This window comes from Chinchilla lanigera, unplaced genomic scaffold, assembly GCF_000276665.1.
Source record: "Chinchilla lanigera isolate Chin_1 unplaced genomic scaffold, ChiLan1.0 scaffold00069, whole genome shotgun sequence".
NCBI classification, from domain to species: Eukaryota; Metazoa; Chordata; class Mammalia; order Rodentia; family Chinchillidae; genus Chinchilla; species Chinchilla lanigera.
The window spans coordinates 5,652,267-5,676,766 of NW_004955470.1; the positions used below are offsets into that span (position 1 = coordinate 5,652,267).

At 41.0% G+C, this 24,500-nt stretch overlaps 1 protein-coding gene across 1 annotated transcript in view; it reads left to right on the forward strand.

The window, feature by feature from the left end:
* The window catches only part of Eif5b (eukaryotic translation initiation factor 5B), a 54,406-nt gene extending 30,139 nt beyond the window's left edge, over positions 1-24,267 (forward strand). The window contains exons 9-24 of the mRNA XM_005400747.2: positions 552-626; positions 3,535-3,818; positions 5,202-5,309; positions 5,496-5,606; positions 8,017-8,084; positions 9,304-9,445; positions 13,356-13,487; positions 15,753-15,935; positions 16,052-16,213; positions 18,157-18,288; positions 19,427-19,558; positions 19,656-19,732; positions 19,826-19,990; positions 21,643-21,781; positions 23,080-23,241; positions 23,547-24,267. Of these exons, the coding sequence (XP_005400804.1) occupies positions 552-626; positions 3,535-3,818; positions 5,202-5,309; positions 5,496-5,606; positions 8,017-8,084; positions 9,304-9,445; positions 13,356-13,487; positions 15,753-15,935; positions 16,052-16,213; positions 18,157-18,288; positions 19,427-19,558; positions 19,656-19,732; positions 19,826-19,990; positions 21,643-21,781; positions 23,080-23,241; positions 23,547-23,654 (2,180 nt within the window). The 3' untranslated portion in view covers positions 23,655-24,267. The remainder of the gene's footprint in view (positions 1-551; positions 627-3,534; positions 3,819-5,201; positions 5,310-5,495; positions 5,607-8,016; positions 8,085-9,303; positions 9,446-13,355; positions 13,488-15,752; positions 15,936-16,051; positions 16,214-18,156; positions 18,289-19,426; positions 19,559-19,655; positions 19,733-19,825; positions 19,991-21,642; positions 21,782-23,079; positions 23,242-23,546) is intronic.
* Positions 24,268-24,500: the final 233 nt, after the last annotated feature.

Sequence of the window (24,500 nt, forward strand, 5' to 3'; positions counted from 1 at the left end):
TGAGCTACATTCGTAGCCCTAAACCCTTAATATTCAAATTCTGATAAGTCTTAGTGTTCTGCCTACTTGGGGTGTAAACGCAGCATTCTGTTGCTGCTTTGCGCTACGGTCACAGTGGCAGTTTTATATCTCCAGCTTTGAAACTGAAGTAATATTTGGGTATATCAAGAAAATTTAAGGCAGAATAAGTAATAAATTCTGTGCATAAAGTGAGTTGAAGATTGAAAAAGAAGATAGATATGAAATTTTATTTGGCTTCAAGAACTGAATGCACTCATATACTCTTTCTAAGATCTAAAGAAACATTTCAGTGTCTGGAATCTACTGTTTCAATTTCAAGTTTTGAAATCTGGGTTAAGTTTAGTATGATATATAGAAGTAGGAGATGCTAAAGCGTTTGGTAACAGTAAGATAAGACAGTTACAAAATAACAAAGGTGCACGCATAATCAAAACACTTTTTTATGTCAACATAATTTCCCTCTGTTTTCTTAAAGCAACTTTATATTTCTGAGTGATATCTGCATCTTAAATGAGAACTTTTATTTACAGAAGAAGAAGAAGAAAGTGAGGATGGTGGATTGGATGATTGGGAAGCCATGGCCAGTGATGAGGACAGAGAAAAAGGCGAGTAACTCATGAGAACACATTGACAACCCAGTGGTCCTTAGAGACACACATATTTCAGAGTGGTCAGTTCCTGCATCCTGAAAGACAGATGAACTTCCTGGGGATGGGGACCAGTCCTACTCTGGCAGTTGTGTGGTTCCTAAATCCAAATGAATGGGTTTTCAGGAGGTCATTTGAGCATTGTACCTAGTGGTTTAGAATGCATTTTTCAGACTGATGATGTTAGGAATAGGGTTGTTATTAAAGCTAACCTACTAAATCCTGTTAACTTAAAATGCAATGAAAAGATGAATAGTATAATTCCTCTTCACAATGAATAGGAGATGTTTTATTGTCATTAGTTTTTTATGAAAATCTCTTTGGTTTAATTTCCTATGATTTTTTATATTCTTGAGAGCATTATTTGCCTTTTTAAAATTTTTTTTTTTTTTTTTTTTGTCTTTTTGAGACAGGGTCTCACTATGCAGTTCAGGCTGGCCTTGATCTCACTTTAGCCCAAGCTGTCCTCAAACTCATAACAATCCTCCTGCCTCAGCCTCCTAAGTGCTGGGAATAATGGCTTCTGGACATGCCTGAGGAACTTCCTTTTTTTTTGGTACCGGGACTTGAACTCACAACCTCAGGCTTGCCAGGCAAGCACTGTGCTGATGAGCTGTATCCCCGGCACCTTTATTTTTAGCCTCCTCTTCCCTACACCACCCTTAGTTTTAAATCTGAGTTTTCTTTAAACCTGGCTTTCATCACCTTCTACAAGTTCTGATATGTTAGTATTTTCTATTTTTTATTTTGACATACTAACTTTTACCTATGGTTTATTTAGTGTATTTCTTAATTTGCAAAGTGGGTGATCAGAGAACACGTGATTGTGTCCTTTGAAATCTGTTGTCTGGATTACAAGGTAGCAAATAGTTATGTTTCATATATGATTAGAAAGGATTTATAGTCTGCACTAGTTTGGTGCTTTGCTTTTATATGTTTAATTTAAAGTCTTCTATGCTGCTCTGAGCTTTTTCCCTGGTGTGCTGTTTTCCTCTGTTACTGAGACCATTGTGTTATAGACGTCTCCCACTGTGATTGAAGATAGCTTTTCTCTGAATTCTGTTAATTCTTGGTTTATGTATTTTGATGCTGTTGTTAGGCGAACACAGTGGTAGACCTTCCTGATGAATTGAGTCTTTTATCATTGCTGCTTTTTTCAAACAGTGCCTGTTGCCATGAAAGTCTTCTGTGTTTGATACTCATACAGCTATACCAGCTGATTCATGTGACTGTTCTATCTTTATTACTTTCTCTGTATCCATAAGTACCATTACCTTAGTCCTTTTATGCTGCTGTAACAAAGTACCACATTTTGGGTGATGCATAGAAAACAGCAGTTTCTTACAGTTGTGGAAACTGGGAGTCCAAGATCAAGGCACTGACACTGACGTCTGGTGAGGGCTGTGCGCCACATCCTCGACATGGTTTTCCTCTCGTACCCACAGGGGATGAGCACTCTGTCCTCACCTGGTGGAAGGGAGCAAGCACTAGGGGCGGGCCCTTTTTGAGACTTCCATTGTAAAAGCGTTTTGTCGTTTCTCAGAAGACCCCGCCTTGTAATAATGCCACAGTGGGGACTGTGTTTCAACCTGAACTGTGGAGAAGTTACCACAGTCAACCATAGCAAGCACAGTTGGTCGCTATTCATCTTTTACTCAGAATATTTGTAACCTATTGCATTTAACATGTGATACAGGTAATGGAATCTATCGGTGTTAAGTTTCATTGGCGTTCTGCTCTGTTGTTTCTTTTTTTCCCCTTTCTAACAGTCTTTTGGATTGTTGGCTTTTAATTCCATTTTGTGAATGTTAGACGCATAGTCATTTTAGAATTTTAGTTTCCTAACTTCAGTGTATAGAAACTGTCTGGTTGTCTTACGTACTGATTTTTTTCATGTAAGTTTTCCCCTCATATCTTTTTACTTTTATGTATTACACTGTTATTTTACTTGTAACAGTATAGAAATAACTTGAAACAAAGGACTATGTTACCTTTAGAGCAGATTTACACCTATAGGTAGAGTGCTCTTATCTGAAATGCTTGGGGTCAGAAATTTTTGGATTTTGGATAGATTTGCATTACATGAGCTATTTAGGGATGGGACCCAAGTCCAAAGATGAAATCCATTAATCTTTTAAATGTACCTTATACACAGACCCTAAAGGTTATTTTATGCAGTATTTTTAATACTTCGGAGCATGAGACAAAGTTTCATGAAATGGAATTAAAAGTTTTAGACTTTGAGATTTTGGATTAGGAATATTTAACCTTTACTTCCACCAGGAATTTTGAGTGAAATAGCAATATGGAGCCATCTTCTTCTAACTTTACAGTTGAGAGGCTCTGAAGGTGGTCTGCAGTAACAGGGAGGTCCTGTCCATTTGTTACTCATCCTTCCTCCTAGAGTGCAGTGCTTCGGCATTTGCACCCCACGTAAGGGCGTGGCCCAGTGTGCGGCTCTCCTCCTCCAGCCGTAGTAGGGCTTGGTCCCCAGCGCTGTCCTGGGTGTTGTGGCAGCTCAGCCTTTCGACTGTTGCCTCCAGAATGAGCAGCATCTCTAAGGGAAAAGCAGAACTACACACTGGACTCAGCTCCCTGTGTTTCTTTTCTCCTTCGGCATCTGTCTTCCTGATGCTTTTCTGTTTTATTAACTTCAGTATGAATTACTGCCTGAGGTTTTTACTGTTACACAACAGTCTTCATTGCAGCATACAGTCGAATACTTTGTATTTATGATGCATGAAAATAAATGTTACTAACTTAATTAGTGCATTTCAGTAGTATTTTCTATTTTAAGGTTTCTTTTACCTTAATGCAAATCTATAATGTTAATTGATTTGATTTAAAATCTATTTGCCTCCTAAAGAAGGCAACACAATTCATATAGAAGTAAAAGAAAATCCTGAAGAAGAGGAGGAAGAGGATGAAGAAGAAGATGAAGAGGAGGAGAGTGAGGAAGAAGAGGACGAGGAAGGAGAGAGTGAAGCCAGTGAAGGTGATGAGGATGATGAAAAAATGTCAGATGAGAAAGATTCAGGGAAAACTGATACCAAGCAAAGCAAAGAAATAAGCTCAGACTCTGAGTATGACTCTGATGATGATCGAACTAAAGAAGAACGGGCGTATGACAAAGCAAAACGGAGAATTGAGGTATTTATGTTCGCTTTTCCTCCTTCCCTCCCCACGTCTCTGTGATCATTAGAACTGTACTCTGCAATTAAAGCAGAGTAGGAGCATTTTTAAAAACACATTCTCAAGGTTGGGTATGGTAGCATGCACCTGTAATCCCAACTACTCAAGAGCCTGAGGCAGGAGGATCACCATGAGGTCAAAGCCAGCCCAGGCATCGTAGCAAAGGACCCCGTCTCTTGAAAACAAAGAACTCTGGGCTAGGGATGCAACTCAGTGGTAGAGTACTTGCCTCCCTTGGGCAAGGTCACCTGTACTTAAGAAGCTTTGGACTTCACCACTTCAGAGTTTCAGATTACGAATGCTCAGTCCATGTATTTATACAAGAAAATGCCACTTGGTCATAAAAAGAAACTAAATACTGACACTTGTTATGATATAAACGAGCCTCAAAAAAAGGTTGAGGGAAAGAAGTCCAAACACAAAAGACCACATACTTACTATATGCTTACTTTTATGTGGAATTCCCAAAAAGACAAATTGGCAGAGACAAAATGGATAATAGTTGCCTGGGCTGGGAATGAGGAGTGCCTGCAAATGGGGACAAAGAGTCTTTTGGGTTGATGGAACTATTCTAAGGTTGCTAGTAGTGATGGTTGCACAGCTCTGTAAAATTATAAAAATTATAAAATTGTAAAATTATAAAGTAGCATTATATTCTTAAAACAGGCCAGTCTTGGTATGTAAATTATATCTCAACAGAGATCATATTTATTGCTAAGAGGCCCATAGCATTATTGTCTCATAAAAGAAAAAAGAATACATCTAAAAATGATTTTCAGTTAGACATTTTTAAAAACTTGACCATACACAGAACTTTTAACAAATCTATGGATTGGGATAATGGAAGTTTTACTTTGTGTCTTTTACTTTTTTTGTGGTACTTATGTTGAACCTAGGACCTTTACCCTGAGCTACAACTCCAGCCCCTTCTTATTTTTTGAGAGAGGCTCTTACTATTTATTACATTCCATTAAATCAGCTATATGCAGAAGTGATGAGAACATTGCAGATGCTATTTCCCACCATTCCTAGTCACAGTTAGCGGTGCTGCTCTGAAATCTGTCCTAACAGGTCTCTCCTTATCCAGATATGCTGTGAGGAGAGTTGGGTTTTAAAGAACTTTGGTGCAAGTTGTGTCATTCTCATGCCATGGAAAATATGAAAGAAGCAATGATAGGATTTGAATGATACTTAACTTTTTTATTATATGTTTGCAGTACATGAAATGTACATTTGTCTCGGGCGCGGGGTACATGTATATGATGTCTTAATCATTTTTGATCCCCTTCTTCTCACTCACTCAGTATTTAGCTTTGTGATGCTTTTTCTTTTCATACCTAGAAACGGCGACTTGAACATAGTAAAACTGTAAATACAGAAAAGCTAAGAGCCCCTATTATTTGTGTATTAGGCCATGTGGATACAGGGAAGACAAAAATTCTAGATAAGGTAAGAAGAAAATATTGTCTGCATTAATAACTTTGAAAACAAATGAATGGTCCTTTTAAAAGTCTTCAAAAACCCATAGCATATTATGGGCAATTCTCTTTGCAAGGAATAACTATTTTTTCATTGCTTTTGCTGTTATTTTTTGCTGTATCAAAATATCAATCCAAATTTGCCATTTTCTCTTAGCTTCGTCATACCCATGTCCAAGATGGTGAAGCAGGTGGTATCACACAGCAAATTGGGGCCACAAATGTTCCCCTTGAAGCTATTAATGAGCAGACTAAGATGATTAAACATGTAAGTTACATTGTATGCCATCTATTTTAACCTCTAACAAAAATTAAGATGTAAAATATTTCAAACATTGGAAAAAGGGAAGAGAGATGATTAGGTCAGACCCATATGTTCACCATTCAGAATTTTGCCCTATTTTGTTTTACATCTTTCCAAAAAATAAATTGTCACACTTTTTCCCCATTCTTTTTTCCCAAAGGCAACCAGTATTCCAAAGTTCGTTTATCATTTCCCTCTGTGGTTTAACATCAATACTGTTGATCTCCACTTTAAAGATTCTCTTTCTTTTCTTTTCTTTTTGGTATCAGGAATCGAACTCTCGGCCTCTCTGGCAGGTGCTGTACCACTGAGCTATATCCCCAGCCCCTCTCTTCTTTTCTCTCTACCATATTTTCTAACTTGTTTGGAGGTATCTAATTTTAAAACATTAATTATAACACAATAAAATGTAGAGCTTAGTGGATATTCATTGTATTAGAGGCACTGTTGAAGTCACTGTTAGGAAATAGAGCCTCTATCGTTAACCTCAGCAGTCTCCCAGAGGGCCCTTGCCATGAGAAACTCACCCTTCCCTCCACAGGAACTTTTAGAGTCATGTCTCTCTTTTTTAATGTTTTTGGAGTTCAAAATGTTGATACTCCAGTTCTGTCATCCATCTTGCTTTACTTCCATAGAGAAACTTTTATCTAATTTACTGTTTGATTATTTAGTGTTAGTTATGTTTAAAAAAGTAGAAAAAAATACCTAATCCTTTGCCTTTTATATACCAGCTTTTCAATTAGAGAGTGACCAATTTGTTTTCTATTATGGATTCGTGTAGTTAAACATACTTACTGTCTCAAGCTGTTCTTGTTACTATTATACTGAGATAATCCCAACTTTGCCCATTATTTGATTCCTGGGTCATTTTGATAGAGTTCTGGTAATCCTAGTTTTTGATTGCATCAAAGCTATCTGGTATATAGTAAGATGTCCCAGCTCCTCAGTTAGAAACTCCTTCAGACCCGAAACTGGGCCTTGTAAATAATTCCCCAGTTCCATGATCACAGAGCAAGCGAAAGTGGTAAGAGCAGAGCCTGTGCTGTATGTGAGAGTCTCACTTTACTCTCAAGTTAGCCTTTGTTCTACATGGAAAACTGGTGACGGTTTTTGTTTGAGATTGGATTTTATGAAGCTCATTTTCTAGTGGATTCCTAAGAAAGGGTTATGGGAATAATATTGCCTGAGTGTTTGAATATCGAATACTTTGTGACCTTGATACAGCAGCGTCAGCTGGCCACGTGTAAAATCTTTGGTTCACATTTTCTTGCTCAGGTATCTTAAATGTTACTTTTCTTTCTGCATAATGAAGTTTGACCATAAGCAGAATTGCGTCTTCTTAGGCGTGGTCATTTTACAGTTTGTTGTTGGTTATTCTGCATAAATTTTCCAGTTATATGATGCTGTGTTGCAAAAAGTAGTTTTGAATCTAAGAATTGAAAAAATTACAGATTTTTACATTTCTATTTGACATTATATTTTAAATAGTATTTCTGTGTATCAGTCATTGTAGTGTTCTTAATAGCTTATTCAGCAGTTGCTAAAACTTAAGATTTTGTGTTATTTTAGAACACAAAGAGAAAGATTATTAGGCCTGTAATAAGGTTCTTGATATTACCTTTACATGATTGTATTCAAACTGCTAGAGTGAAACAGTTACAGTGCTCAGTGAATGCTGGCTTACACCCATCAGAATGCAGCTTTAAAACGTTACACGTCTGAATCATTTAGATGTAAGTCAGGAGGTAAAATTTTGAAAAATCACTTGAAGATTAGGAGAAAGTATAGATAAGCTTTGTGGAAGAAAGAGTGTGTATGCTTTATTGGTTAGTGTGCGTTACTTTTAGGCTGAAAGGAGTACGTGCAAGGTCTGTTGTAATGTTGTTTCCATTCATTGTAAATGCTTCAGACCAGAAAACAGAGGGCTTATGGCATTCTTTTAGTAAAGCACATACGCATTTCTTCTTTAATGTTTTTGATCAGTGTGCTGATTTTCTTGAAAACATACTTTAGGTCTAGAATTGCTTTAAAATTGGTCAGACACATTTTTCAAATACTGAGGACAACCTCTTTGTATCAGCTTTGTATTAAAAACAAAATTTTTTATCACACTTAATAATATGCTCAAATATAGACAATACCACAATTTTATGATTTAGTGAATGTGGTATTCTCTTTTTTTCTGCAAAATATCTTGTGATATTAATGAAAATATTAACTTGCAGTTTGCTAGTCGACTCACTGACTTTTAAAACCACTTCTTTGGAAAAGGAATTGGTGGTATTTTTTCATTTTCATGACAGATGAATTATTTTTTTAAAGAAACTTTCATTGTTTTGATTTCCTTACCCTTGCATTTTCCCACCCTTTCTAGTTTGATAGAGAGAACGTACGAATTCCAGGAATGCTGATTATTGATACTCCTGGACATGAGTCTTTCAGGTAAGACAAAGGCCAGTGCTTGAAATCCATTAATTCTGAAGGTTTAGTGGAGTCATTAAGCTTTGGGTAGTGGTTTGAAATCTGAGGTACCGGTAACTGCAATTTTTCTTCTATGCATCACTGATCTGGTAAGGTTTTGCTTGGAGCCTTGTGGAAGAAAGTCCCTTCTACTTTGAAAGAGCATCTTCTTAATGAGGAAATTGGAGCAAAGCCTGACCCACACGTAGTCCATCTCTTTCAAGGGGGATGTTTTATTGTTATCTTACTCAGAAAACTAGTTTAGGTAAAATTGGCAGAAATATTAGAGCAACTTTTTTTTTTTTTTTTTTCCCGGTACTGGGAATTGAACTCATGACCTCATGCTTGCCAGGTAGGCGCTGTGCCACTGAGCTAAATCCCCAGCTCCCTAGAGCAACCTTTGGAACTAACTCATTTGAACAGGTGTTGGTTCTATGTGTCTGTCAGATGGGTATTTGTCAAGTTAGGGTTAATGGTACTTGAATAATTTAATGTATACATTGTATATAGTGTAAATACAGTTGGCGTTACTTAGCCACTGGTTCCATATCTGAATTCAAACAGCTATGGATAAAACATAATGGAAAAACTGCATTTATACTGAATGTGTAAACAATTTTTTACACATTTATACATTTATTTTTACACATTTATACTGAATGTGTATAAAGAATTTTTTGCTATTCTGTAAACAGTAATACAATGTGACAACTCTTTATACAGCATTTACATTGTAAAGGCATTAAGGAATAATTACCCCTTTGCTAAGTGCTTGGGACCAAAAGTGTTTCAGATTTGGGAGTTCGAGTATTTGCATAGACTTTATGATGGAATATCCCTCCCTCAACCAAAAATCTGAAGCCCAAAATGCTTCAAACTCAAACTTTTTGAGTATCATGTTGGCACCATAGAAGTTTCAGATTTTAGAATTTTAAAGTAGGGATGCTTAGCCTGTATAAATAATCTAGAGATGGTATAAAGTATATTGGAGGCTGTTAGTAGATTCTGTGCAGACGTGACAGCATTTTATGTAAGGGACTTAAGCACCATGGATTATCTTATCCCTGAGGGGCCCTGAGCTCTATCCATTGTGGATACCCGAGGGTGACTTACTTGTTCTTTCATTTAGATTTTAGAAATTAAAATTAAAAACAATGATTTAAGATTTTTTTTTTTATACATTTCCCCCTCTTTCCAACAGTAACCTTAGAAACAGAGGAAGCTCTCTTTGTGATATTGCCATTTTAGTTGTTGATATTATGCATGGTTTGGAGCCCCAGACAATTGAATCTATCAACCTTCTCAAATCTAAAAAATGTCCCTTCATTGTTGCACTCAATAAGGTAAGTCTTCCTCAAAAAATAGTCAAAAAAGCTCCTTAATTAGTTTGATTTTAAAATTAAGTAGGTTTTGTTTCTTCTTTTCTTTGGTACTGGGAATCGAACTCAGGACCTTGTGTTTAACAGGCAGGCATTTGTGCCACTGAACTATATCCCCGGCCCTAGGTTTTGTTTTTGATTTTTCTTTTCTCAGTGCTTTCCTGCATATTAAGTTAACTGGCTCTGCTCAGCTCATCCAAACGCTCACTTTGTGTTACAGTGAGGTGTCTGTCTCCTGACCTGCAGTCAACAAGTCAGGTCTTAAACTCTAGGTTTATTGCACTTTAGTGTTTCGACAGTGAGTGGCGTGGATTTTAGAAGTATCTGTAGAAGCAGTTTGGCAGAACTTGGAGTTAAACTGAGAGGACAGAAGAGAGCATGAAAGGAGGATGGTTGATTCCGCACAGAGATGGCCATGTGGACAGTGTGGTGGGGCAGAGGGTGGGGGCACACGTTTATGGTGGATGCTGAGTGCAGTTCAGTTTTAGGTGATAAAGATGATGTACCTTAATATTCTAGAAAAATTCTGGTTTTGTTGCATCACAGTATGCCAGTAAAAGTATGTTGCTCCAATCCAAGCCTCTTGTATGGAATTCCAAGCACTTTACAGTATGAACCTAACTTTGTTCCCCTATCATCTTCTGTTCCCTTTTTATACCTTTTATTTTACCCACATCAGATTTTTCTCAAACACTTCTTTCTGTGATAGTCAGCTTTTCATTGTGGTGACAAAGTGCATGAGACAGTCAGCTTCTCAGGAGGAACAGTGTACTTGGACTTCATTTCAGCGGTTTCTGTCCCTGCGCTCTCGCTGTGTGATCTGGGTTGTGGTGTGGCAGAGCTTCACGGCAGGACGCACGGTGAGGAGCAGAGCTGCCTGTGTCATGATGGCCAGAAGCACAGAACACTCACTTTTTAGGATGCACCCGCCCCGGGCGTGCAGTATCGTTAATGAAGGAGAACGCACTGCATGAGAAGTGCAGATTAATGTGTATTGCTGACGTATACGTAACTGTTCAGAACGTCACCCAGAACATTCCCTCCTGCTCCTGCATAGTCACTCGGCTTCCTCTCCAGCCCCAGGCGAACACTGCTCTTCTTCCTTTTACTCTAGACTAGTTTTGCCTGCTTTACACTTCCGCTAAGAGAGCCACGTGGTGTGTGATCTTTTAGGTCTGCTTTTTGTTACTCATGTTAGTGTAGCTTTATTCGTATCGCTGCATGTAGCATAACTTGTTCCTTTTCATTGCCAAGTGTTTTCCATCATCAGGACAGTGCCAGCACACTTTATCTATTCACTTGTTTTAGGACATTCCCCCCCCCCCTCCCGGTATCGGGAATTGAACTCACGACCTTACGCTTGCCAGGCAGGCGCTGTGCTGCTGAGCTAAATCCCCAGCCCCTGTTCTAGGACATTTTGACTATTCTGGTTTCAGGTAATTTATTAATAAAGTGGCCAGGGCATAGCAATACAAGTCTTTGAGAAGTCATTAATTTTGTTTCCTTTGAGTAAATTAGGAAAAAAATTGTCCCATCATATGGTAACCCATCATAAAGTTCAACTTTATGACAAATGCAAACTTATTTTAGAGATTATACCACTTTCATCAGTTTATGTAACAGTTTGTTTTGCACATCCTCCAACACTTGCGCAGTGTTTAGCATTCTGATAGGTGTGTGGTGCTAAATCACTGGTGTGAATTTATGTTTCCATGACAGTTAGTGATGGCCACACCCCCAGAAGAGTCTGTTCCAAAGCTTTTGCTCTGTGCTGGATGGGATTAGTCTTACTGCCGAGATGGGAGAGCTGTGCGTGTGTGTCAGTGTCTTTGTCAGGCACGTGCATTGGAGTTATATTCTTGTAGTCTAGCACTTAGGTTTTCATTTTATTTAATGGTCTGTTTTAAAGAGAAGAAATTTCTCATTTTAGCAAAACCCAATTCTTTTCTAAAATTTCTGTTTCTTATGTTCTATAAAAGTAATCTTTCCTAACCCAAGTTGGTTAAAATTTCCTTAACATGGCTTTTACATTGAGATTGATGGTTTGTTTTGAATTAATTTTTGTGTATGAGGTGAGAAGTAGATTTCTAGATTTTGACTGAAAATTGCATATCATCTGTGGATGAACCTGGGGGTTCCAGTGTGATTACAGTATTTTGATCAATCCTTCCCTCCCATTTTCCGACCTTACTCCCCTCCACCCTTACCCTCTTCCTCTTACTTAATAGTCTCCCTTCTATTTCAGTGTTATTTTTCTAGATTCCATATGTTAGGGAGAACATGCTATTTTTCTGAGTCTGGCTTATTTTGTTCAACATGCTGATCTCCAGATCCATGCATTTTCCTGCAAATGACAACATTTCAGAGAGAGAGAATGTGTGTGTAATACTATGTATGTGTGTGTGTAAAATACAAAAGTTTCTTTATCCCTTCATCCCTTTATCCCCTCTTTATATTTAAAATGCATATCTTATAGACACCATATATTTGATCTTTTTTGGTTTGGGGGCGGTAACCCCTGTCTAAACCATTTACATTTATTGTATATATTATCAGCATATAGTAGTTAGATTTAATTATACCATCTTATCATTTTTTTTAGTTATTTCAGGTGTTTCTTTTTTTATTTTCCTGCCCTTTTTGGGTGGTTAATGGCATATTTTTGAGTACTTCAATTTATTGCCATTACTATTAGTTATTTCTTTGTATTTTATTATTGATTGCCCTACCCTGGTTTACAATGTAAAGTTTTAACTTAATAGTCTTACTTTTAAATCCTGTTATGCTTTGTATTCCTTTGTGTATTGTCAATAAAATTTGTATATTTGCAGATATAATTTGTTAAGCTCATCCATGAATTTTTCATTATATCTCTACAAATTTCAAGTTTTTCCTTTCTTGCTTTTTTAGGTTTTTCCTTTACTTTAAGAACAGCATATGCTAATTTCATCATCTTTGTCGTTTCAGCATGTTTCTTATTCATTTTTCTTCCTAGTATCAGCATTCAGATTAATTTACGTCTTTACAATGTCACCCCTGGAGTGTGTAATGTTTTGGTTTGAGTTTGTTGGCTGTTAAGTAATTTTCTTTTGTTAAGGTCTTGGCTTGGGGTGGGGGGCTACAAGTTCCCTGTTCTTTCCTAATTTTTAAGAAAAACAGTGTTGTTTTTACTGATACATAGTTGTTCATTTTTATGGGCTTTAGTTCATGGGTTTCTTTTTTTTTTTTTTTTTTTTTTTTTGGTACGAGGAATCAAACTCAGGATCTTCTGCTTGCCAGGCAGGCGCTTGTACATATCTGGCCCAAGTTCGTGGGTTTCAGTACATATGTACAATTTATAGTCAAATTAGAGTGATTAGTATATTTTACCACCTCAAACATTTCTCATTTATTATTGTTGAAAAGTGAGGGAGGTAGATTCTGTGATTAATTGAACAGGTTTGATCCAAATTAGAGCATTAAAACAATTAAAATGAGCTGTTCCAAAACAGGAAATAATTTTGTTTTTTGTTTTCTAGTTTTTTTGATAAGTACTTTTCCTAGTGTTGGTACTTAGTGCAATTAATCCTTGTTCCTGTCCACTGCTTTACAAAACTGTTTTGGAATGTAGACAACAGAGGTTAAGGGGCATTGGATAATTTTAGGATTTCAGGTTCTGCAGACAAACGGCAACCTCTTATGGATCCCCAGAGGCTGACATTTAAGAATGCAGTTTTACAGTGTAGTTGGAGCTTTTGATAGGATACAATATCTGAGTAATTTGTACTCTTCTGTATATGTGAACTATGTATTAGGAATTTTCTATGGCCATTGACCTTAAATTCTTGGATGTTCAGAGATTTTGGAAATGATTCTTATGAAAAACCTTTTCCAGATTGATAGGTTATATGATTGGAAAAAGAGTCCTGACTGTGATGTAGCTGCTACTTTAAAGAGGCAGAAAAAGAATACAAGAGATGAATTTGAGGAGCGAGCAAAGGCCATTATTGTAGAATTTGCACAGCAGGTAAGAAAATGTTCTCTTCTTTGTGAAGGGCCTCCCTCAGAATACTTCCTCGTGCTTATAATGAAGTCAGCACTTTTATTAGTCTTGATTCTGTTCTATTTTTACTCTTCTTTATTGTTTTTTTTTTAATTTTAATTTTTGTGGGTCTTTCTTTCTTTCTTTCTTTCTTTCTTTCTTTCTTTCTTTCTTTCTTTCTTTCTTTCTTTTTCTTTCTTTCTTTCTTTCCCTTCCTTCCTTCCTTCCTTCCTTCCTTCCTTCCCTCCTTCCCTCCTTTTCTTTCTCTTTCTCTCTCTTTCTTTCTTTCTTTCTTTTTCTTGACACGGGGTCTTGCTATATTGTCCAGGCTGGCCCTGCATTCCTGGACTGACCCCTTCCTCTGCCTCCTAGTTGGGAATACAGGCCCTGCACCACTGCGTCTGGCTTCCTTCTTAATCTGAGAAAGCAAGTACTTCACAGATTTCCCTGTACAGTCTGAATATCTTAAATAATAATTTCACTTAGAAAGAAACGAGTTTCCTTTGATGGGGAGGGAGAAGAACAACTTTTTAAAAGTTCATATGCACAGGAAAGGGAAAAGCACAGGAAGGAAAGAGCAAAGGCATTCACAGTCATAGCAGCTTAGGTGGCCGTGTCCTTTTCATCCTTGTGTGCATACACAACATGGATGTATGTCATTTTGTGTGGTTGAGATCATATGGTGTGTATCGTGCTGGTCCACGCATCGTGCATGTTCACTAATTCAAAATCCCAAAGCAATGGGAGTATTTTTGATAACCCAGGAATACACTACAGCATTTTACTCTGTTTGAAAAGATTACAATCCTGACTTTCTTGGGAACGGAAATTTCACTGTAGACAAAGGTGGCAGCAGGCCTCTAGATAGAAGTATTGGTGGTAGCAGCATTACAGTTAAAACAGTGCATTGCATTAATGCTCAGTTAAAGAGAATAATGCCACCGAGCACGCCAAGTGGAGTTATCAGGTGGCTGCTAATAAAATATCAGTGAGGAAGTGTGTTCTCATTGACTTGCTCACGTATTTCCGCAGTGCAGCAGAGGATACCAGAATGTAGGTGTCAGCACTGTCTGCTTTGTGTGCCTCTTGGCACCCCTTGGCCGCCAGCCTGATGGCAGGTCCTGGTGTGTGCTGCCCAGAGAGGATGTGACAACTCCAGGTCCACGGTGCATCTTTTCCAGCACTTAGAAGAAAAAGATACTTTTAAGGTGGCTAATTGACTAGTTGTTCTTTTTATTGTACAATACAGTGTCACCTGGGGACAGCGCTTATAGCTCAGCTGTTGTGCCGTAGAGTGTGAACCTTGTACTTTACCCAGAATGCACGTACAGAACAGTGATTATGATCTGAAACCACCTTCCAGACCTGGGGGTCCGAGTAGAGAACCCTGCCCTGTGTGCTCTGACCCTTTCACTCCAGGGACTGAGTTCAGGACCACATCTTCGTAGCTCTAAGAGCTGGCTTTAACCAAGGTCATTTTGCAAAACATGGTTCTTCCAAAAACAAACTAAAAGATATTTATACAGGGATTGTTTTGCTTCTAACATAATTTGGACATTAAGACTTTGCTGTAATACCCACCAGAATGAGCTAAGATACAGTCTGACCTCTCTTCATGGGTGAGTCCCTCTCGGCATCCTGCCCTACCACCCTCAGGAGCAGTTGCTCCTCCAGGACATCAGGTATAATAGTTGCACTCTCACCATGCAACCATTCCTGTGAAGTAGCAAAAACAACTAAAGGGTCAGACATGTGGTGCAGGCCTGGAATCCCAGCACGTGGGAGGCTGAGGCAGAAGATTGTTTGAGGCCCAGCCTGGGCTATGTAGTGAGTTCAAGACCAGCCTGATGTACATTGCAAGATCCTGTCTTAAATAAAGATCCTCCCACCAAAATTACCCAAAAGGCATTACTTTAGCTCTCCCCTTTTACATGTGTACACTTCAATCATCTACCAAGAACTTAAATTTCTAACCCAGTGCATAGTAGCGTGGAACAAATTGCCCACATAGAAATCACTTCATTTTCTGTATTAAGTGCTTACAAGATCACTTCTACAATATTTTGTTTGGTGCTGAGGATCAAACCCGGGGCTTGCTAGGTAGCATGCTGCCACTGGACTCTGCTCAGCCCTCTAGAGTTGCTGTGAGGAGTTTGAGAAGAATGAGCCATTTGCTCATCTTTAGTCATGTCTTGCTTTTCCTTCTACCTCCTTTTATATCTTGCTACGTTGAAATGACTTTACTTCCAGGGTTTGAATGCTGCTTTGTTTTATGAGAACAAAGATCCTCGCACTTTTGTGTCCTTGGTACCTACCTCTGCACATACTGGTGATGGCATGGGAAGCTTGATCTGCCTTCTTGTTGAGTTAACTCAGACCATGTTGAGCAAGAGACTTGCACACTGTGAAGAACTGCGAGCCCAAGTGATGGAGGTAACCGTCCCCTTCCTGATGTGTGCCTTTGGTGGAGGACGTGTGCTACGCAACACAGAGATGTAATGATCACGATACGTTGTACATTGTAATCTCTTTGCAATAATGTCTGTTAGGTTAAAGCTCTGCCGGGAATGGGCACCACTATAGATGTCATATTGATCAATGGTCGTCTGAAGGAAGGAGACACGATCATTGTTCCTGGAGTAGAAGGGCCCATTGTCACTCAGATCCGCGGCCTGCTGTTACCTCCTCCTATGAAGGAATTGCGAGTGAAGGTAAGCGCCACGGTGTCACTCGTTCCCTACACTGTGCTCTACCCAGCTGCCTAGTTTTTTATTACCATTGCCTTATGCTGAAAGAAGACATTTATACTGCAAAGTGCATAAGGCATAGAAGAAAAGGTCTTAGAAGTTGAGGAAGTAACCATGTCAACTATCAGAACCTTGCTGATTGCATCCAGAAACTTCTTCTGCTCCAGGTTAGCCCAGTTTGCATTATTGATAGGAATATCCTTGACTATAGTTTCAGTAACTGAATATGTATCTCTCAGAAAGCATTTACCTGGCTTTTCACTTGAAAAGTAATTTCTAGGTTTCTATTCCATTGTGAGAATACAGCACAGTTTATTTACGTGGTCTTTTGGCAGGAAGTGTTGCCTGCCCCATTTATTGGCGGCAGGACTGAGGCTGTGCACATTGTCCTTGCACACCCTCCTTCCACCTTGAGGTGCTCGTGCCAGTCTCTGGCGCACAGAGGGCATTGCTGAGTGGGCGCTGGGTGGACACACCTCACCAGATGAGGCCACCATGCACGGCAGCGAGCGGAGCAGGCCACGCTCCCAGTTAGTGTTTTAGTTTTACTCATTTCATGTCTTCACTAGATCTGGTTTCTAAAATTCTAAAGTTTGTATTAGTGCATTTGCAGCACATAGAAGTAAAAGTAAACATCTTTGACCAGAACTTTAATCCCACAAGATTTTTAATTTTTTTGCCTTTCTCGTGGGTCTGTAGCTCATTGTTTGTATTTAGCTACAATGGGCATTTATGTTTATTATATCCTCTTTTGTAAAACTCACTTTTCTCCCTCATTGTTTTACTTTTTAAAACAGATTTATATGAGTTGTTTATATATTTATGGTACAGTAAGTTCTCTACTTAAGAATGAGTTCCATTCCAGGGGAACATGCTGGGTCAGATTTGTGTTTCAGTCTGACAGCGTGCTAGACTTAGGTAGAAGATACACCCTGTTCACCCTGTTCTTTATTAAAAGTCTTTAAACAGGCTTTTGGCTTTTTTTCCTTTTGAGACAGGGTCTCACTTTGCAGTTCAGGCGGCCTTGAACTCACTATGTAGCTGAGGCTGGCCTTGAACTCAGGACCGTGATCCTCCTGCCTCAGCCTCCTGAGTCCTAGGATTACAGATGTGCAGCACCATGCCCAGCTTTTAGCTTTTTCTTGAATAACCATTAAGCTGAGTGGGACTCAGTGCTGATGCTGATCCTGCATCCATGCACTGTGAGGTTTCTCTGTCTCCTCCATCACTGTACCACGCTTTTTGGATATTTTGTTGACTTCACTGGCATAGCAGACATGATGTGTTTTATGATCCTCTTGTTCTTGAAAACTGTGCCAATGGTTGAACGATTCATAAGAATGAGTGGCGTCTACCATCTTTCCCCCTCAGTCCAGTCTTTTATTTTCACTTTTGTGTCCATAGTTACGGCTTTGTACTTCTTAGCAGTCCCCTCTGCACTGCCACTGCTTTTCCTCTTGCTTCTGGACACCCTGGGCTCTGCCTGAGCACCGCAGTGCTGTGCAGTGCCTCACCGTGCGGGGAGCACACAGCAGCACAGCTTGAGTGTGCATCAGACACCTGAGCTACTTCTGCGATTTGTTCACATCTGTGCGTGTGTGTAATGCCAGGTCTGTTTGTAGCTGTGGAAGTTCACAGCTTGAATGTTTGTAAATTGGAGATGTACTGTACTAGTCTGTTGTTAATTTAAGTTTCAGTACCTTTTTTTACTCTATGACTTGTCTACTTTTTCTGTTGTATTTTGTGAGGTGGCAATACTTAATATTGAATCCATCAGTCTTTTATTTTGTGATAGTTGTTGGGCCTAAAGAAAACTTTTCTACCCCAAGGGCATGACAGTGTTATTTCATCACCTCTCTGTGCTATCACTTTTCAAGTAAACACTGGAAAACATCTTGTTTGTGTAGAACCAGTACGAAAAGCATAAAGAAGTGGAAGCAGCGCAGGGAGTAAAGATTCTTGGAAAAGACCTGGAGAAAACACTGGCTGGTTTACCTCTCCTGGTGGCTTATAAAGAGGATGAAATTCCTGTTCTTAAAGTAAGTTAACTGTTCATTTTTTCTCCAGAGCCAGGAGAATTTTCTGTTTCAGGCGGGCACAGGCTCGGAGTGGTGACTACATGAGCACCTTAGTCTTTGTGAGTAAAGCCTGTCACCTGCTGCCTCTTAGTGAGTTTTCCTTTGAATTTACTGAGTCTGTACAGTTGTAGGAATTGGCATGTATAATGCAGTCAAAAGCTAGAAAGTGTTTATTCATGTTTCATTTTAGACACTGTAGTACACAGAGCTAAAGAGAATCGTACCACATATGGTCATTTTTAACACATTCCTGCTGGCTTCAACAACCGGTGGAGCATGCATTCCTGTCCCATCAGGTTACATGTCATCCCATCCGATGACACCAGCCACGCAATGGGATGGTTATGCGTACACAACCCCGTCGTATGTGCCAGCTTGTCATTTTTCAGATCAGCTGGCCACTATCCAGCGTGGTCTCACAAAGGGAGAGAAAAATTACGGTCACCTGTGCCTCCTCTTTGGTGCTGGACCACCTTTACTCTCCTAGCAGCCCTCAGGGAAGCACCGCAGGGCTGGGGTCCCTGGCCACAGTGTAGTGATGCTTATTTTTGGTCAGAAATCAAGAGCTGCTTAGATTATTAATCAGTGTATTTTTACACTGATTTGAAACAGTGAAGCAGTTGTAGTGCTGTAAGATTTATGTTTACTTGTAAATTTTAGGTTAAAAAATAAAAATAAATTTTAGGTTATTTTTATGTAATACTTCATTCTGCCCACCCATCAACCATATTGGAGCAGAGGTTAAACATTTTTCAAAGTTAGCCTAAAACAAAGGTGTCAGGCCTAGTGGTGCACACCTGAGGCAGGAGGATCCAAAGTTTGAGCCTGACCTGAGCGACTTAGCAAGACCCTGACTCAGATTTTAAAAACTGGGGAGGTGGTTCAGGGAGAAGGCCCTGAACTCAGCCCCTAGGATTGCCAGAAGTAAATGAAAAGTGTAGTGGGGGACGCCTAAAACATGGCTGTCCGGTCCCCTCCTCTCTTGCTGGCACAGGTTATACTTTTCTCTCTAACCCTTAAAGTACTTAAGAGAAAAAGTTTAATTCTCAACTACCGAGAATAAGAGATGTGCTGATACGCTTGTAAATCCTACTTTAAGGATGAACTGATCCATGAGTTGAAGCAGACACTAAATGCTATCAAACTGGAAGAAAAAGGTGTCTATGTCCAGGCTTCCACACTGGGCTCTTTAGAAGCTCTACTTGAATTTTTGAAAACTTCAGAAGTGCCCGTAAGTAACTGCACTCAGCCCCACACTCAGTGGTAGCCATGGTCTGTGGTGCTGTTTTGTTACCCGATACACGCAAACCCGCAATCACTTTTTACAGTACGCCGGAATCAACATCGGCCCCGTGCATAAGAAGGATGTCATGAAGGCTTCTGTGATGCTGGAACACGACCCTCAGTAAGTGAGCTCCTGCCCGGCCTGTGCTTTCCAGATAGCCCCTCTGAACGTCCTTTGCCACTGGCTGATCTCTGATGTGTTCTCACCTTTCAGATACGCAGTCATTTTGGCCTTTGATGTGAGAATTGAACGGGATGCACAAGAAATGGCAGATAGTTTAGGAGTTAGAATTTTTAGTGCCGAAATTATATATCACTTGTTTGATGCCTTTACAAAATATAGACAAGACTACAAGAAACAGAAACAAGAAGAATTTAAGTAAGTTGCTTTTATTTTGGATCTTTGGTAGTGAAGTTGGGAATTACCAAATACTAGAAAAGGGTGTAGGGAAAAGTGCGGCACCTTCTGGTACATCCTGAAGTGGTTGTCCTGACCCCAATCCCTGCCCCAGGGATGTTGCTTTCTGTAGTGTGGGCAAGTACCCTGTAGCCTTTCAGCTTACTAATACACAATTTAGCAGGCCAAGGTCTCAGTAGTGGCTTAGTAATGACTAAATGTGGGGGGCTTTATCTGGCTAGAATTTCTTATCTGGGATTGCATGGAATGAATAAAATTAGTGTGAAAATTAGGAGAAAAGGGAAGGGATGGAATCTGTGGGAGAAAAGTATGTTCCACAGACACTGTAAGTGCTTGTGTCCCTACTGTAGGGGCTGGAGGAGCAGACAGTGGGCCCCTGGGCCAGGCTCATTCTCCTGGGGCTCTGGCTTGCTCTCCCTGGGAGAGGAAACTTGTAGATTCAGAAGTGGAGGAGGACGGGGGCTGGGGAGAGATAGAACAGAAAGGGCTGGGGCTGGGGATTTAGCTCAGTGGCACAGCGCCTGCCTGGCAAGCGCAAGGTCGTGAGTTCGGTTCCCGGTACCGGAGAAAAACCAACCAACCAAAAAAAAAAAAAAAGAAGTGGAGGAAAGTGGCTGCAGCTGGCAATGGGATGGGGGAAAATAGTCTAAGGCTGTCATTGGTGTCGCAGTATAAGAAGACTGCGTGAACAACGCAGGCCTTGTTTCAGCAGAGCAGTGTGCGAGGCTGCCCTGGCAGCTGAAGCAGAGGAAACTGTCAGGGACTGTGGTAGACAAGGGGCTCAGGATTAACAGGACCCATGCAGCGGACAGATCTGGTGGGTTGTGGGAAGGATTGAGTTCACTTTGAGTTGTGAGGAGCCATTGGTAGCCAGGGTGGGGGTTCTGTGAACCATGGGTGGTGAGTTCTCAGGAAGCTTGTGCAGGCCTGGAAAGAGCAGTTAGGGGCTGCAGAGCACAGCAGTGCGTGCAGCCATGGCTCAGTTTCAGATGCACTTTTACAGTACTGCTGACATAAATATGGAGCATGAAGTTGGAATACGCTCACTGGAGACCCTGAAAGCTGTGAAGAGTAGACTCACACTTGTTAGGACACTTGCTAGGACCCTTTAAGGCTTTTTGAGCATGTGCTTGAGAAGCAGAGCAGGGGAACTGGCCTTGCAGGAGCTGTTTGGCTCAACAATTTAGGAACGCAGAGAAGAGGCAGCTATGGATGGGTGCCCGGTGGTCCCCGATGAGACTTCCTGTGGCACCCATTGAGACCTGTCCCACAGGTACCTTGGGGTGTGGCTGCAATTTAAAAGTCTCCCTGAGCCAGGCCTTGCCTTTTGGTCCAGGCACAGGACGCCCCTGTGCTGCACTCCCTCCTGGCTGAGACCTGGAGAAGAAAGTGAAGACTTGGGAAGCAGCAGGGGAGGCTGAGGAGGAAGGAGGGAAGGAGGAGGAGCGGCCAGGCCGGGCCAAGCTCACACAGCACAGCCCTGGCTGCCTCCTCTTCTCACCCGGCCTCAGAGCAGAGCTGTTCCACCCAGCGCAGGAAGCCGCGTGGTCACTTGTGTTCTTTTTTAAAATGTTTTGATTTTGTAAACTTAAAATTTTTTACTTTCCTTTCAGGCACATAGCAGTATTTCCCTGCAAGATGAAAATTCTCCCCCAGTATGTTTTCAATTCTCGAGATCCAATAGTGATAGGGGTGACTGTGGAAGCAGGTCAGGTGAAACAAGGGACACCCATGTGTGTCCCCAGCAAGAACGTAAGTTCCCATTGTCTTTAAAGAGTTTTGGGAGGGGGCGAGATGGGACACCAAAAAACATGGTTGAAACAGAAATGTTACCACAAGTGGTGCTTTCCACTGTGTGTCGTTTGTACCTCAGTATTGGCACATTACTGGTTAAAGGGGTTCATTCCTAGCACCTGCTGTCAGGGCCCGCCTTCCAGTGTCCACATTCCTAAGGAAAATCAGTAGAACGTGAGCCTTCCAGCTGCAGTCGTCACCCGCACGCAGTGCTTCCTCCTGAAGCTGTCCTCTCTGCTGGCCCGGCTCACTGTCCCAGCGCGTTTCCAACAGCCCCCCTGTGCTTTTCAGGTGTAGTCCAGCTGCTCTGCAGCTTATCCCTCCATTTGGATTGGTCGTCTTCACTAGATGCAGGTTAGAATTACAGCCACCTCACTGGCGTTGGTGCTGACCCTGAACTCCCTATGGAAAATGCTGAGACAAACTTTCCCCAGTACTTGGGAGTATTATTTCTCAGCCAAGCACCTCCATCGCTGTGACTCCAGTACCTACCTGCAGTCCGTAGGAGTCAGCACCCAAGTGGCTACAGAGTGTCTTCCCGCCTCCCTACTGAGGCATCCCGCATATGTAGCATTATGCTCTGTCTTCTGGACCGTTTACCCAATCTGGCTGTTGGGAACCCTCGCCGCAGGTCCCCTCCCTTTCCGGAGGTAACAGGCTGCTCCATACTTCTCTAGTGCTTTCCCCTGTGCAGCCCTGGATCCTTAAGAGGAAAATGGCACTTGGTGTCTTCTATTTCACTGGGTGGGCTGAGCTAGGACATTACCCTTAGCAGTTACCTCCTGTGCGGCTTTGGCTTGTCTACCAAACTGAGCTCTCTGTTGACTCTTGTTCCTCTTTCTCCACAAAGCAGCCAGGACCCCTTATCTCCAAGTTCCAGGATTGCATCACTCATGACAACTTGTCATTTTTTAATCTGCACCACGGGGCCCTGACTTCCTTTCTGATTGCTCTGAGCTCACTGCTAATTGAGAACCTCATTTCCGTTCTTAAGGGGCAGCTGTCCTGCGAGAGCGCAGAGTAGGACTGGAAAATGAGAGCGGGTCCACAGAGCACCAAGGTCTCATGTGTCCTCTCAGTCGTCTGTGCAGGATGGGGTGGCTGTGGGTGCAGGCCATCCTGCTACGGAGACACTCTGATGAACGCGGCCCACACCTCACGGCTGTAGAGGAGGCTGTAGGGCTGAGTTAGTAGTTCAGGTGTGTCTCTGCTGGGCAGGAATCCTGTACAGACATTGCGCTTGTCTCATTTTACAGTTTGTTGACATCGGAATAGTAACAAGTATTGAAGTAAACCACAAACAAGTGGATGTTGCAAAAAAAGGACAAGAAGTTTGTGTCAAAATAGAACCAATTCCTGGTGAGTCTCCCAAGATGTTTGGGAGACATTTTGAAGCTACGGACATGCTAGTCAGTAAGGTAAGTGTTTCACTGCAGTAGCAAGCATCCAGCGAGAGAAACTGAGCTGCTTTGCGTAGGTTACCTCTATCAGTAGCTCGTCTGGCCCTGTTGACCCGGGGCCTTCCCTAGGTCCTGTCTGTGGTAGGGCTTGGTCCTGGGTGAGAACGGTTCATGCTTCAGGCAGAGCAGCACCAACCGTGCCAGGACAGTGGATCCACGCCTCTCAGAGGTGGTGAGGACTTGGGTCCCCTTTCTTCCGCTTAAGCTTTCTGCGGCCCTGTTTGTTCATTCTGTTCACCTTGTCTGTGCCTCGGGCATTGCAGATCAGCCGGCAGTCCATCGATGCCCTCAAAGACTGGTTCCGAGATGAAATGCAGAAGAGTGACTGGCAGCTTATCGTGGAGCTGAAGAAAGTGTTTGAAATCATTTAATTTTTCCACATGGGGCAGGAACTGAAGTAATGCAATATTGTGTTGTAACACCACCACCGAGACAAGACAAAAATGGAACAGACGTTTGTGGACACGGATGGATTGAGGTGTATAAAATGTTTTCCATGAGAAACCAAGAAGCTTACACTGGTTTGACAGTGGTCAGTTACTCATCCCCACATCCCAGCTGCCTGTCCACCCACCATCCCTCTGTGCCCCACCCTTCTTCCCTACTCGGCTGCTGTTTTAAAGTTTGCCCTTCCCCAAATTTGGATTTTTATTACAAATCTAAAGCTCTTTCAATTTTATACTGATTAAATCAGTTCTGCAGTATTTGATTAACCAAGCTTCTGCAGATTTTGTGATTCTTGGGACTTTTTTGATGTAAGAAACACATCTATGCGTATTCCTCCACACTGATTTTTCCAGCATTCTTCTGCCATATACCCTTAGGAATTTTTAAATAGAAAACTAGGCTTTCTGATATTTATCTGCTTTGTGTGAAACCATGGTGTAAAGCATAGCTGGCTGCTTTTTACTGCTTGTATAGTCATGAGAGTCCATTGTAACCCTCCCAATTCCAAAATACCAATAAAGGAAAGAGACATTGCAATACCAGAAAGCTCTGTTAGGTTTCCATGTTAGTGTAGCTTCTCATCCTCAGCATGGGCTTCGCAGGATGAGGATTATTTTATACATGTCAACAAGAGGGACTTTTTAATTCTCTAAGATAAAAGACAAAAATTCACAGAATTCTATCATGGAGATCCTCATAAAGATACAAGTGGCAACAAACAGGAAACTATTTGGGTTTTGTGTTTGTGAGGTGTTGCAGATACTTAATTC